Source organism: Pimephales promelas, chromosome 10 (assembly GCF_988280905.1).
Source record: "Pimephales promelas chromosome 10, fPimPro1.hap1.1, whole genome shotgun sequence".
Taxonomy (NCBI): domain Eukaryota; kingdom Metazoa; phylum Chordata; class Actinopteri; order Cypriniformes; family Leuciscidae; genus Pimephales; species Pimephales promelas.
In genome coordinates, this window is record NC_142778.1 from 18,358,665 (window position 1) to 18,372,464 (window position 13,800).

The 13,800-nt window shown below is 35.4% G+C and overlaps 1 protein-coding gene across 4 annotated transcripts in view; it reads right to left on the reverse strand.

The window, feature by feature from the left end:
* gdpd4a (glycerophosphodiester phosphodiesterase domain containing 4a) overlaps positions 1 to 13,800 on the reverse strand; it is a 29,695-nt gene that overhangs the window by 14,403 nt on the left and 1,492 nt on the right. For 2 of the 4 annotated variants that reach the window (XM_039663682.2, XM_039663680.2), the window contains exons 1-7: positions 11,798 to 11,949; positions 6,198 to 6,442; positions 4,396 to 4,499; positions 3,469 to 3,562; positions 3,330 to 3,389; positions 2,342 to 2,440; positions 2,137 to 2,230 (exon numbers count right to left, since the gene is read on the reverse strand). In XM_039663682.2, the coding sequence (XP_039519616.2) occupies positions 2,137 to 2,230; positions 2,342 to 2,440; positions 3,330 to 3,389; positions 3,469 to 3,562; positions 4,396 to 4,499; positions 6,198 to 6,380 (634 nt within the window). In that variant the 5' untranslated portion in view covers positions 6,381 to 6,442; positions 11,798 to 11,949. Of the gene's footprint in view, positions 1 to 2,136; positions 2,231 to 2,341; positions 2,441 to 3,329; positions 3,390 to 3,468; positions 3,563 to 4,395; positions 4,500 to 6,197; positions 6,443 to 11,105; positions 11,125 to 11,797; positions 11,950 to 13,800 lie in introns of those variants that run through there. The other 2 variants (XM_089135445.1, XM_039663681.2) reach the window with 2 other exon arrangements.

Here is a 13,800-nt window from a genome sequence, read left to right on the forward strand (position 1 = left end):
TGATTTAATAAGTCTTGGACACATTGTACCAATTAGTTCACTCGTTTTGATTTAACTCAAAAAAGGGAACACATTATTACATTGAGCGCACAATTTAGTAAACCGAAGGAACTAATTATTATATTGCTTTCACAATATACTTAAGGCAAGACACTAGAGGTGAATAGGGAATTTTTTTTTAACTAGCAGATATCACCATGAAACTTTCCCAGTTGATTACCTACATTAAGATGAGAAAAAAAATATATTACAAGTTTTCAGTAATTTAATGTTTAAATATGCAAATGAGGCATTATCTAATTAAATATGCACTAATTTGCATGTATTTTAAAATATGAAATCTGAGTATTGGATAAAGCCAGGCTCAAAATTCTATTTTCATTGTGTTCATATATTAGATGAGGAAAAAAATTACAGAGGGATTTATGGATATCTACTTTTGTTATCCTGTAAATCAGAATATACTGCCAATTGCCTTAAAAAATGATTTTCGCCATGTTTTTTGGAATAAAATGTTATATAAATCAGGCTAGGAATAATATATTTACAAATCCCTCTGTATATGTCTTCATAATATAACTGGTACAAGACTGGAAAGTTTGGTGTATATAGGTGCTCCTGAAGTGGAGATTTCGGACTTGGAGTATGAGAGAAAAGTCATTTTGAGAAAACTGCCCTTAAAGATTTAGCATCAGCCAATGAGATCACGCATTTAGAGTTAAATCCCCCCTTTTACTTTCATGATTGGTTGCTGATAAAAAGGAAATGACCGTATTTGGATCTGACAGCCTTGTACAGGAGAAAGAGAGCTTTCTAACTGTGTGTGTAATGATGACGGGGTCCAGATCGCGATCGCTGAGCAGCAGGATGATTTATAACGACAACTTTTGAAGAATTTATAAGAAATCTACAGACGCAAACAGACAAAGTGTAGTAAAATAAAGACCTAAATGTATTTCGGACTTTTTTTCACCACAAGTCTGAAAGAAGACATGTTTTTGAAGACAAATATCCCAAAATCTCAAAATTGACTAGTGAAAAAAAAAAAATATGTTTTTGCCTGCCGTGTCTCACGTTAAAACGAGGGAAATAATTGTAAAAAATGCTGATGTATTAGTAAGTAGTGGGAATGATTTCTTTAAAGAGTTTTCTTTAGAGAGTTAGTTTACCAATAAAATGAAAACTCAATGATTCAATGCCAATGATTACTCGCCCTCATGTCGTACCTAAATCCAATCTGTTCAAAATGTAAAGCAACCGAGTCTCTTTACAAAATTTGGACTAAACCGCTTGATTCATATGGATTCATAAACGAAAGTGTAATGGGTTCAGATCACGATGGTGAGTGCATGATGACAGAATTTTCCTTTTTGGGTGAACTATCCCTTTAATATTTTCCCTGCATGTCATGTGTCTCTGTACTAGATAGCAAAATGTCTGAAATCACTTCCAGCACCTTAAAATACAGTATATGGATGGGGAAATGAAAGTGGCTTGAGTTGATGTGCAGCACAACAACAAACAGGAAAGAGATGTCTGTCAAATATGCTTGAATGAGCAATGCCGTGCAACACTGGGCGATTATAATGGGAGCAATCCAGTTTTGTTGCATCAATTTAGCCAGAACAAGCTGCTTTTTTGTAACTACATGGCGATTACAATATCTACTTATTACCATTTAAATCGTATCCAACTATTGGTGATTCTAAGGCCATCTCTTGCCATAAGCGAGATACTGTCCATGAAGTTTCTTGGCAATGATTTTTCCAGGGTGGGTTGCTAGGTCTTTCAAAGTCTTCCCCAATCCCCTCAATTACATGGATTGGTACTCATACACACACATATTTAGCACCTATACTACATGGTTTTTGGATTGTGGTGAAAACCGGAGCACCCGAAGGAAACCCACGCAGACACACAGAGAACATGCAAAATACTACCCACTGAGCCATTCTTTCAAATCCACTGATGTTAGTGGTATCTGATTTGAGACTAGCAGGTGTAGCGGCTATTTTTTCAGCCCAGAATCTTAGTTTTTGGCAAAAACAACTAGAATGTGTTGGTTGAAATAGGATATGACCAGAATCACAATGTATTTTCATTTGTTGCCAACAAGCACCAAAAAGGATCATGTACCTCTCTTGTTCATGCGAAAGAAGTGTAAGGCTATTGGCCAGGACAGAAGTGTCATTAGGGAAACTCCGCCAAGGTGCAGAAAGGGTGCTGTGATCTGCACACAAAAATGGAAATACATAAATGCACACTGCATGAACTGCACTTGTAAATTGGAAAGCTAATTCGACTGTTTGTCCCAATTACTGTGTCGGGTGAAGAGACCCACCTGAAATGAAAGGAGCAGCGTCGTCCATTCTTTGCTCCATAAGTCAGAGAGCACAGCTGTGGCACTGATAGAGAAAGCTAGAGTCACCAGGATACCAATCTGTGAAAAGTCACAAAATATACAAACGTATATATATTTTGTCATCTTTTTTTTTTGCTAATTAAAAAACAAATAGTAAAAAAATATCACCAGTATTAACCGAAAGCTGAAATAAAATAAAATATAAATATTAGATTAAGCTTAAATGAAAATTAGAAATGTTGTCTTAACAGCAACTAACTGAAATAAAAGTTTAAGCTGAAGAACTAAAGAATGCCTGAAAATAAAACAAATAAATAAAAATCAAGGCAAAATAATAATTTAAATTACAAAAGCACAATTACTAAAATGACTAAAACTAAATAAAAAAAATAGTCGATACAAAATATCGATAAATATTAAAATAGCAAATAAATAATCCTAAAATAAGATACGGTGTTTTTTCCTTAATCATTATAGACCTTACGCACCAGAGAAACAAGGGCGCCGCCATCTTTAGAATATTGTCTTTGAACTTCCATTTTTGCGGTCGCTCTTCGCAGTCGAGGATTAATTCGCTTTTGAAGTGGATTTACTTAACGTAAAGTTAATATAAGTTATCATGAGGATTGTAATGTTTAAACAAATGTCTTAACAAATATCAGTAGACCGGGAAGATTTTAAAATGAGCCGTTCATTCATTAATAGGCAAGATCGCTGTGAAAATACAGATGGGAAAAACAAAAGACAAGAGCGCAGTGCTGAAAAGGGGCGGAGCTACATAAGGTCTGTAGCACAGCAAAACGTTTCTGAATGGCATTTTGGCTGTCAAATTATTTTTACTGTAGGTTCAATGCAATCTGAATCATATGAAGCTGTTTCTCTGGTAATGCAGATATGGAATGAATACAAATGTGCAAGATGGGGTGTCATTCACAGTAAGAGTGATAGAACTGTTTTCTTTGATCACCTTGTGGCTCCAGTGGAGGTAAAGCCTCTGTCCTTCAGAGAGAAGGCACACCGCTAAGACCTGCAAACATTAAGACCACGACATTAATTATGAGGACAAGCAGAGGCTGAAACGCTTTGTTGTTGTTCAGTGTTCTCACCAACAGGAGGGCGATGTAGGTGAAGAGTACGGCAGCGACCACCAACAACACCACTGACCACGGGAACCAGAATCCCAGATTCCCAAAGTTAAACCTGCAGAAATAAAGATCCGATTTTTTAAATAATAGATTTTAAGTTTTGTTTTGTTTGAGAATATTTTCTGCATCATTCTCATGGATTGGTGCCAATTGTATCTGAAAATATCAGGATTGCTTTTTTTTACCATATCATTTGAAACCTGAATAAGTATAATCATAATGGAAGGATTAAGAACTATTAGCAATAAGCTTCATGAACAAACAGGAAAACAGGTCTCATTGCAAGTGTTGTTAACAGAATGAGTACAATATGAATCGATGGCGATGTCTATAGACTTTTAGGTAATCAATTGACCTAGCAAGTAATTTTTATTGTGGCCATTTTATTAAATTTTCATATCTGAATGTTAGTGAGAAAAAAAATTTATATATACACACACATATATATATATATATATATATACACACACACACATACATACACACACATACATACATACACACACACACACAATATAATATGTATATATAATAATTATTATATTTATATAATAATATTTTATATATATATTTATATATAAAATGTAAATATATATTTATTTGTATATTTAAATATATACATAACTGCAACACACTTCAACTGCAACATTTAAATATAATGGAAATTAGTAGAGGCATGCAAATTCCTAATATTTTGATGAAAATATATTTTTTAAATAAAACATGTAGTGTGTTTCTTAAAAAAAACAAAGAGGTTTCTATGCTTTCTATAACGTAAATCAAATCAAACAAGAAATGGCATATGGACACAGAAATGGCTTGGTTTTCTTTGAACGACCCATCTAATTGTGTGTCAGTCCATCTGTCTGTCCATCCCGATACACTCACCAGTCAAAGTCATTGTAGTCATTCTGCGCCTCACTCCAGAAGTACAGGAATATCAGGGTCAGGAAAAACGTTACGATGAGGATGGCGAAACTACCACACTCCAACTGCAAAACAGAGCCGTGAGAACACCCACACCGCACCACAGTTACTCAACAGTGTGAAAACTCAAGAGGAGGCTCAAATTAAAGCACCACATGAGGCTAACACACACTTTGAAATTCAAATAGTTGCATTCGAGCGGTACAGGACGGCCCGGCTCAGTGTGCAGCAATAGTACAATGAGTCATCAGGCTGGTTTTAAATGACTCAATGAATGATGCTTTCTGAGTCATACTGCAACTTATCGGCCCTGAAGACAGCTCCAGCTGAACAAGAGCTGCACTCGCTCGCTGTGTTCAAGAAAACTAATCAGCACATACAGGAAAAGTGCACTGATAAGTGCTTTCTATTGAGCAGCACGAGTGGATTCAGCAGACATTCTGGTTAAGAGGAAATTATTCACAGATCTTCACGAAGCAAGCCCCTTGAGAGAGAACAACATGTTAGAGAATGGAAACACTTGATAAACGTGGTGTACTCAATACAGAATGCACTGGGTTTATTCATCTTAATGTCTGTGCATTAAATGGTAATATATCAACATCAAATTAACATTACATTTGCATTTATTGAAGAAAATTTCAGCGCTGTTAAGGTATCATAGAAATAGAGATTCAAGGTCATGGGTTTGATTCCTAGGGAATGCTTGAACCGATTAAATGTAAGCTTAGCATACAATGCAAGTTGCTTTAGATAAAAACAACTACCAAAATTCAGAAATGTAAAACGTGGACTATGTGGTGATTTTGGACACATGGATGCATGAAACTGGGACAAATGAGAAAACTACAGTGAATGCATGACATTTTACTTTCAATAAAAGGAATATATTACATTCATATGTAAATAAGACGAAAATCAATTCTTTATATTTAATTCAAAATATATATTTTTAAACATACTAAGCGCTTTCAAAAGCAATATATGAATCAGTTATTTTAGTGCATTATATATTCATTATTACCATTATGTTTAATTTATTTTTCTTACATCTTTAGTTATTTATTTTAGTAATTTTAGTAATTTTAGTTTTTCATCTAATATTTATTCTTTATTGCAGCTTCATTTCAACAACCAAAAATGTTTGTAATAGTTTTATTTAATGATAATAGCCCTAATGGGAAATAACTGAAATAGTGCTCTTTAAGCATCTCTCAATCAATGTTATGGGCTAACAGTGTGATAATCTAATAAGAATAAAATACATACATAATTAAAAAATACAATATTTGAAAATATTGTGTTTCTGCTGCCTGTGTCTGCCTTTTAGTGAACTCACTAGATTGCTAAAATGATTTTATAATCTGAACATTCAAAAATAATGAATTTTATAAAGCAGAATTATGTTGTCTAATCATGCCGTCTGGGTGGAAAGGACACAATGGCCCAGTTTAACAGACAAGGTTTAAGCTTAAACCAGGATTAGGCCTCAGTTCAATTAGGACATTTAAGTGGCTTTTACTAAAGTCCCTTAGAAAAAAACATTACTGCTGACTGTGCATCTTGAGACTAAACAATGGCACGGACATTTACCATTTTTAACTGCTTTCAGTTAAAACAGCTCAAACATGCATTTTAATCTGGGACTAGGCTTAAGCCTTCTCGGTGAAACCGGGGGCATATTTCGGGAAAAAACCTGCATGTAAACCATCATAAGGAGGAATTTAAAAGCAGGATGAGGGTCTTCAAGCATCTTTTCTCACCCGACTACAGCAGCATTCCCCCGGCTGGGCTTTGGCACGCTGGTAGCGTCTCCACTGGCAGCCGTAGAGGCCGGCCAGACACGAGACAAACGGCTGGTGCTCATAGCGCTGCAGCAGCTGCCGCCGCACCACCTTTAGCTTCCCCAGCTTCAGTCTGGACAGGCTCACCGGATAGCGGCCCATAAATCAGCCGCTCCCCTGCATGGAGCGGCCCGGAGCAGACGGATGGAGACCAAGAAAAATATCTGCAAGACAAAGAGAGAGATCGTGAAGATTTGTCTCGCTGTTCTCCAATTATATTGAATCCTATGGAGTCACATGAAGCTACAGCAAGAGAAAAACGATCAGTCTTGATAATTACATTGACAATTCCTCCAGTCACATGTCACCTCTACTGTGTTTCCTGACAGAACGAGGCCTGTTTACAAAGAACCCTTCAAAAACCTTTAACAAACAGCACTCGTGACACAAATAAACTACAATCTCTAGGGGCCTCCCATGGGCTCCTGCCCTGCCAGAACACTCACATCTTCTCCCCATAAGCACACAGATCACACACACATGAAATCACCGTTACATCACCTATTCTTATTTTTTATAGAATACTGCATTCTATTATAGATGATTCATCAATGCACACTTTATTTTTTTAAAGAAATAACATAATATTAGAATGATTTCTAAAGGATCATGTGACACTGAAGACTGAAAATTCAGTTTTGCATCACAGGAAAACATTACATTTGAAATTATATTCAAATAGAAAAGAGCTATTTTAAATGTCGCAATATTACTTTCCTCACTGTATTTATGCATGCAGCCTTGGTGAGCAGAAGAAATGCATATCTGAAAAGGATCTGAAAAGGGAATTTAGTGGGGAATAATGTCTGACCCGCCTCTGATCTCCAAACAGACACATCAGGAGAAGACCAGCTTCCCCTCACAAAGCAGCTAAACCGGTTAGTAGATGTTAAGTCGGCGGATTATAGTAAAAACAGAAGAGATGTGATCCAGAACGCTCACTGCTCAAGTAAATGATACTGAACTGATAAACCTAGCACAAAAAAAAAAGAGGCAAAATCAAAGACATTATGGAAGGCTGCATTACTAAATCGGTTTTATTTCTTGAGTCAGAACAACATTTCGAACAAACATAGTTTTCATTTAACACTCTTGATTGCAAAAACACACAGTGAAGTTGTCATTAGTTCACTTCATGAATAAGGAGATCACAGAAGCTTTGTCCTGCTGGGATGTCAGTGCCATACAGCGTGACTTCAGTGTTTAAACTTCAGGGAAGCGACATGGTCTTTGGCTCGTGTTGTAGTAGTTTGATGTTGAGGTCGGTTTTAATGAGAATACCTGCACTTAAGCCCCGCCCTGACTGACTGTTGTCATGGTGATGACTGTCCTTGAGTGAAAGTGTCCCATCAGGATGTGTATCCGCAGAGGGAAGCATTACAATAGCTTCTTTATTGCTTCACTCAACATCCTTAATGAATCTTTATACCTGTTCAAAACCTGGCAGCTCTGATCTATCAAATGGAAAACAGACATTTACTCCCAGTTTTACAGCAAAAAAAAGTCATTTCTTGATACTTTTTTGTCTTGTTTTGCAGTAAAAATATCTATTAAAAAATGTATATACATGAAACGTGAAAATTTTAGTTGATAAGCAATACTGCATGAGATCTTAAGATTCGTTTTAACAGAACAAACTTTTGTGATTTCTTATGTAATAGCCTATATATAGAGTAATTATATTAAGTGAAATTGTGAAAGACTTTGAGTCATATCTTATTACACAATGTCAGTGATAAAAGATTCATAGTCATTCACTTTTATGTTCACAAGGCATAATTTCCTGTATGGTAAAATATGTCTCCAAAATGCAGATGAGATAACAGACAAAATTAAGTTTTGCTGTCACATGCTGACAAAAATCTAATATATCAAGTATATAAAGCAACATCATAAAAACACTGTTGTTTGAATGACAAATTGTGAATATATATACACACTGATTAACTCACTGATGTAGCCATTAAATCAAACAGTAGGCTAGCCTGTGAACGGCAGTCCTTTAAAAGCTCTATTACAGGCTGCAAGAATAAATAAATGACTCAGGTTTTAAAAAATAATCTAAGAATATTTTATAGTTTGTCCGTTTTTTTCTATTTTCTAATTTTATTTAACGTAATATAAAAATAAATCAAGAAAAAATACAATATTAATACAGTAATATTGTGAAATATTACCAAAACATTACTCCAGTCTTCAGTGTCACATGATTTCAGAAATCATTCAAATATGCTGATTTTCTGCCCAAGAAATATTTCATTTTATAATCAATTATCTGCTTCATATTTTTGTGGAAACCAATCAAACCACAGCATGATACATTTTTCTATTATGAATAGGAAGTTCAGAAAACATTAGAAACATTATATGTCTTTACTGTCACTTTATTATTATATGTATTATTAACACTTTAATAATACAAAATATTATATATCAATATAACACAATATTATATATTGATAGTATATTTTATATATTAGAATGAGTTCTAAAGGATGGAGTGATGATGATGAAAATTCAGCTTTGCCTCAAAGAAATAAATTATTTTGTAAAGTATATTAAAATAGAAAACTATTATTTTACATTGCAATAATATTTAACAATATAACCGTTTTTTTTTTTTTGTTTGTTTGTTTTTTTCTGCAGGCTTGGTGAACAAAGACACTTCTTTCAAAAACATTAAAAATGGTAATGTTTCCAAACTTTTGAATACTTTGTATTGTATAACTTCATAAAATATATATTTTTAATATAATTTTAATTTAATATACATTATAAACTAAAACCCTTGACACAGAGGAGACACTGATAACAAGTTTGTTATCTGAACTTCATGGGCGCAGCCTTATTGCGCTTTTCATGAAGACTTACAGATAGTCATGAGGTTAAACAATGTTTAGATCAGCAGCTCCTGTCTTCTCATTAGCTATTGGAAGATCATGCCATCTTAACTGCGACCCAGAATACACAGCGCTATGTTCACGGTGCTCATTTCTGAATATAATCCAACCCACATAAAGCCAATTTCCTCATAGTGAGATTTGAACAGCTCACTATGAGGTGAGCTGCTCCCTGACACGAAGTAAAAAAACTCCTTTTGAAAGTGTTAATTTGACAATGAAATGTAAAGTAAATATTACAACATCTTTGTCATGCCCTTTGACCAAGATATAAGCTATGCAATCATGGCACACTAAACCTTAGCAGTAAAACATTTTCCTTGCCTATCTAGCATGCAAAGTAACTTTAGCTGAAATTACACAGTAAAACCGCCATATAAAATGTATTGCTGACAAAAGTCCTCAGACCAACAGTCAAATGACTGAAACAGATCTCAGTCCCATCTCCACCGGTAAACTCATTAACTCATTAACATTAACTGGTTTTCTGTGCATGAGTTAACAAGTCTTTAATATGGAATGACTGAGGGAGATTGAGTTATGCGTCTAATTAATCAGAGTAAAAGCATTCTCACGCGCCGTCTCGACAGGGTGTAAAACGCAACGCACCAGAGAGAGGCTGCGCTTCATGCTTGCCGAGGCACAATGCTTTGTTGAGACATAAATAAACAATGCACACAAATAATGAGCGCTGTTAGTGGCAGCAGGACTATTGTTCATTCTTGCCCTGAATCACTCCATGCACCTCCAAATTCAATTTAATAAAAGGCTTTATTGGCAAGACTAGGCTACTAGAGAAAAGCATTGCCAGATTTTAGTATTCTAATATGATTTATCTAATGTAGTTTTGGTTATTTCATCCAAAGCAGTCCACATTGCATTCAAGGTATATATTTTATCAGCTCATGCATTCTTTGGGAATCATACCCATGACTCTGGTGTTGCTAGTGCTATGCTAGCTATGCTTATGCTAAGTACAATCAACTTGAATGTTTAAGTAATTTCAACTTGAAGTACATCAAACTGACTTAAAAATTAGTTGTATAACTTATCATAACTTTATAAATATCGTATAACTTAAAAAAAGTACTTATTTGATGAGCAATGTAAAACATATGTTGTCATAACTTTTTGATCATATCATTTTTTAGGTCTAGGCCTATGGGGTAAACTTGCCAGGGTGTTTTCTATTGTTCTAGATGATTTTGTGGAATTATTAGTTAGTTGCTGTTTTTTATTTTTTTTTTATTTTTTATTTTTTTGAGTTGTTGCTAAGTGGTTACTTACTGGCCCAGCAAGTTGCAAGATTTGAGATGTTATTCTTGCCAGTGGTGATGCGGATTCAGTTACAGTTACATGATACTGGGGGTTAGGCCTATTCAAATCATTAACCCTCAATATGAGCAATAGTCATGCTTGACTTAGCAAATAAAAAGAAAGAAAGAAAGAAAGAAAGAAAGAAAGAAAGAAAGAAAGAAAGAAAGAAAGAAAGAAAGAAAGAAAGAAAGAAAGAAAGAAAGAAAGAAAGAATATGAGCAATAGTCATGCTTGACTTAGCAAATAAAAAGAAAGAAAGAAAGAAAGAAAGAAAGAAAGAAAGAAAGAAAGAAAGAAAGAAAGAAAGAAAGAAAGAAAGAAAGAAAGAAAGAATGAGCAATAGTCATGCTTGACTTAGCAAATAAAAAGAAAGAAAGAAAGAAAGAAAGAAAGAAAGAAAGAAAGAAAGAGCAATAGTCATGCTTGACTTAGCAAATAAAAAGAAAGAAAGAAAGAAAGAAAGAAAGAAAGAAAGAAAGAAAGAAAGAAAGAAAGAAAGAAAGAAAGAAATCCTTTTAACACTTTGACCTGATCTCTCTCACACACCAGCACTAAACTATATCTAAAGAAGGAAATGACCTGTTCGGCCAGATACTGACAATCCTCTTACCAGTAGGCTACGTCAAACCTCTGGCGCCAAACCATTCTGAATCGGCTTTATGCCCAGCTGCACTACTTCCTGAACTTCAGCCAGCTCCTTGTTTCCTGTCTGCCATTATTGGCCAAATTGATTAATTCAGGTGTGTCTGATTATTGTTGCCATGACTACTGAGGTCAGGTACACCTGAATTAATCAATTTGACCAATAATGGCAGACAGGAAACAAGGAGCTGGCTGAAGTTCAGGAAGTAGTGCAGCTGGGCATAAAGCCCATTAAAACTACACAAACATGGATTGATTTATCCCATTTTTTCTGCTAAAACAGTTGAGTGTTCTATTCTTTAAAAATAGAAAAACTACAGTAGGGTGGTATCAAATAGTAAAACTGGTATACACACATGGTAAGTTACTGAATAATTATAGCCTAGCCTACAGCAGGTTAAGTTATAGTTGAAAAGCCACAGAACTTTTACCAGGCCTATGGCATGTCCAAAAACTGATCACACAGACACACACATTTGTTTTCTCTGCATTTCCAGAAGCGTCTGAACACTGTAACTGCTCTATTCAGTGACACTGTCATTCATTTTCTTTGACAATAAACACCTGATGGTGACTGACACGCGACATTAAGAGTTCGACAGTTACAGGCTCATCGATGACGCCGCTGATCATTAGCGAAAGACACGTAGTTTCACTCACCAATCTTTCAGTGGTTATTCCGCTTATTAGTGATCATCGGCCGTAGTATCGAAAGATGATATCAGCTGCTCCAAATCGATCAGAGGACCTATGAAGCGTCTCTGTGTGTGTGTGTGAACAGCAGCTGCTGAACACCTGTTACTCGCACACAACAACACACTCACAATAAACTCCGCCCATAGACTCTCTCTCTCTCTCTCTCTCTCTCTCTCTCTCTCTCTCTCTCTCTCTCTCTCTCTCTCTCTCTCTCTCTCTCTCGCTTTGCATGTTTTTGTTGTTGTTGTTGTTGTTGTTGGTTTATCTAACATGGTTTATATTTCACATTTATATTCATATGTATTCCGATATGATTTTGATATCTGTGAAGTTTTATGTGAAGAATATTTAGTTGTGAGTATTAGTTAGGCTACGTTTATTTTTTCGAAGCAGTCACAATGGATTCAAAATACAAATTACAGCTTGCCCTGACCTTTTATTTTGTTAAACACACCTTAATTATATCGTGACTCTTACTTACTGTATGCAAGATCATATTGTAATTTTAGTTTACCAAAAATAACCCTACTTTACATGTTTGAAACAAAACAACAACAAACTAAACCACAGCTATAAACCAAGCATTTATGCAACTGGACTTTTGACTGAAAATCTCATAATTGAGAACTTGTGATAGCTTCGTGACAGCCCGGTCTTTACATTAAATATAAATAAACATGTATTCAGTGCCCCATTCACCGTGTCATACTGTATTAGACTCATTTATTGTGCAGAATGACTGAAGCATTTCAGAGCAACAGATGGTGACTGTATAAATGGCATCTCATGATACTGATCATATGCCTTTAAACTGCTGTTCTCACTTAATATTTCATTACAGTGAAGATTACAGTCATTGCAGCTTTTAGCTTATTTAGTTAAGCTCTCTCTCTCTCTCTCTCTCTCTGTGTGTGTGTGTGTGTGTGTGTGTGTGTGTGTGTGTGTGTGTGTGTGTGTGTGTGTGTGTGTGTGTGTGTGTGTGTGTGTGTGTGTGTGTGTGTGTGGTAGCCTGATCTCCCTGAGATAGGAAACTCAATCTATGACACTTTTAGGGTATAAAAATACAATAGTCTTCAAACTAATACTGCTTGTAAACTTACACTGCAGCCATTGAGTAACATTCTGGCTCAGTTGTATATGGGGCATGCTGGTAGGCTGCTTTTAAAGCAGGGCATTAGCAATCCAATTTCCAGTGGGTCAATCGTGAAGAAAGCTAATCGTATTTTCTGGAATAACAGGCTCAGTAGTGAGAGGATGAATAAATATTGTTCCAGTGATATGATTTAAACCCTGTGTGAATCCTTGGCACTGAAAAAACCCTCAGCTGTACTCTGTCTCAGATCCAGTGGCTCGAATTTGTAATGCGTTTATGACGAAACTCAGCTGTGACGCAGGAAGTTCAATTTCTCTCATATTTGCTCTCAAATCTGCATGTAAGACTGCACTGTGCTCACCGGGAGGTTCGTCATCTGCCTGTTCCCAGATAGGATATATCTCACAGATGCAGCTAGAAATGTTTCATTCTAAAAACGTTCTGGGAACATTACCACAAAGTTCTACTAATGTTTTCAGCGGTTAGTTTTATTTTGGTTCTCAGAATGTTCTCCACAGCAAAAACTCCAATGATAAAAGTTAATAAGATAACTAAGTGATTAATTGAGTGATGATTGAGCATTATTGAAGACACCTGATGTTAACAAGCAGAATCAATGAAGGAGAAAATCACTATTTTTAAGTTACCATTATGGTGATCAGTGTGTGCTTTAGTTGGGTAGTGATCTCAATATAGCTGAGTTTCCGATTTAATAAAGTATCCATAGTGCTTCATGCCCATACTTCTGTGATGTATTGAGGGGACGGTGGGGAATAAATGGTGAAATATAGCTTGATGCAGTGCAATGCGATAATATAAAGTCAGGCCATACCATATTTCAGATTTCAAAACAACAATATATATTATTTTTTAC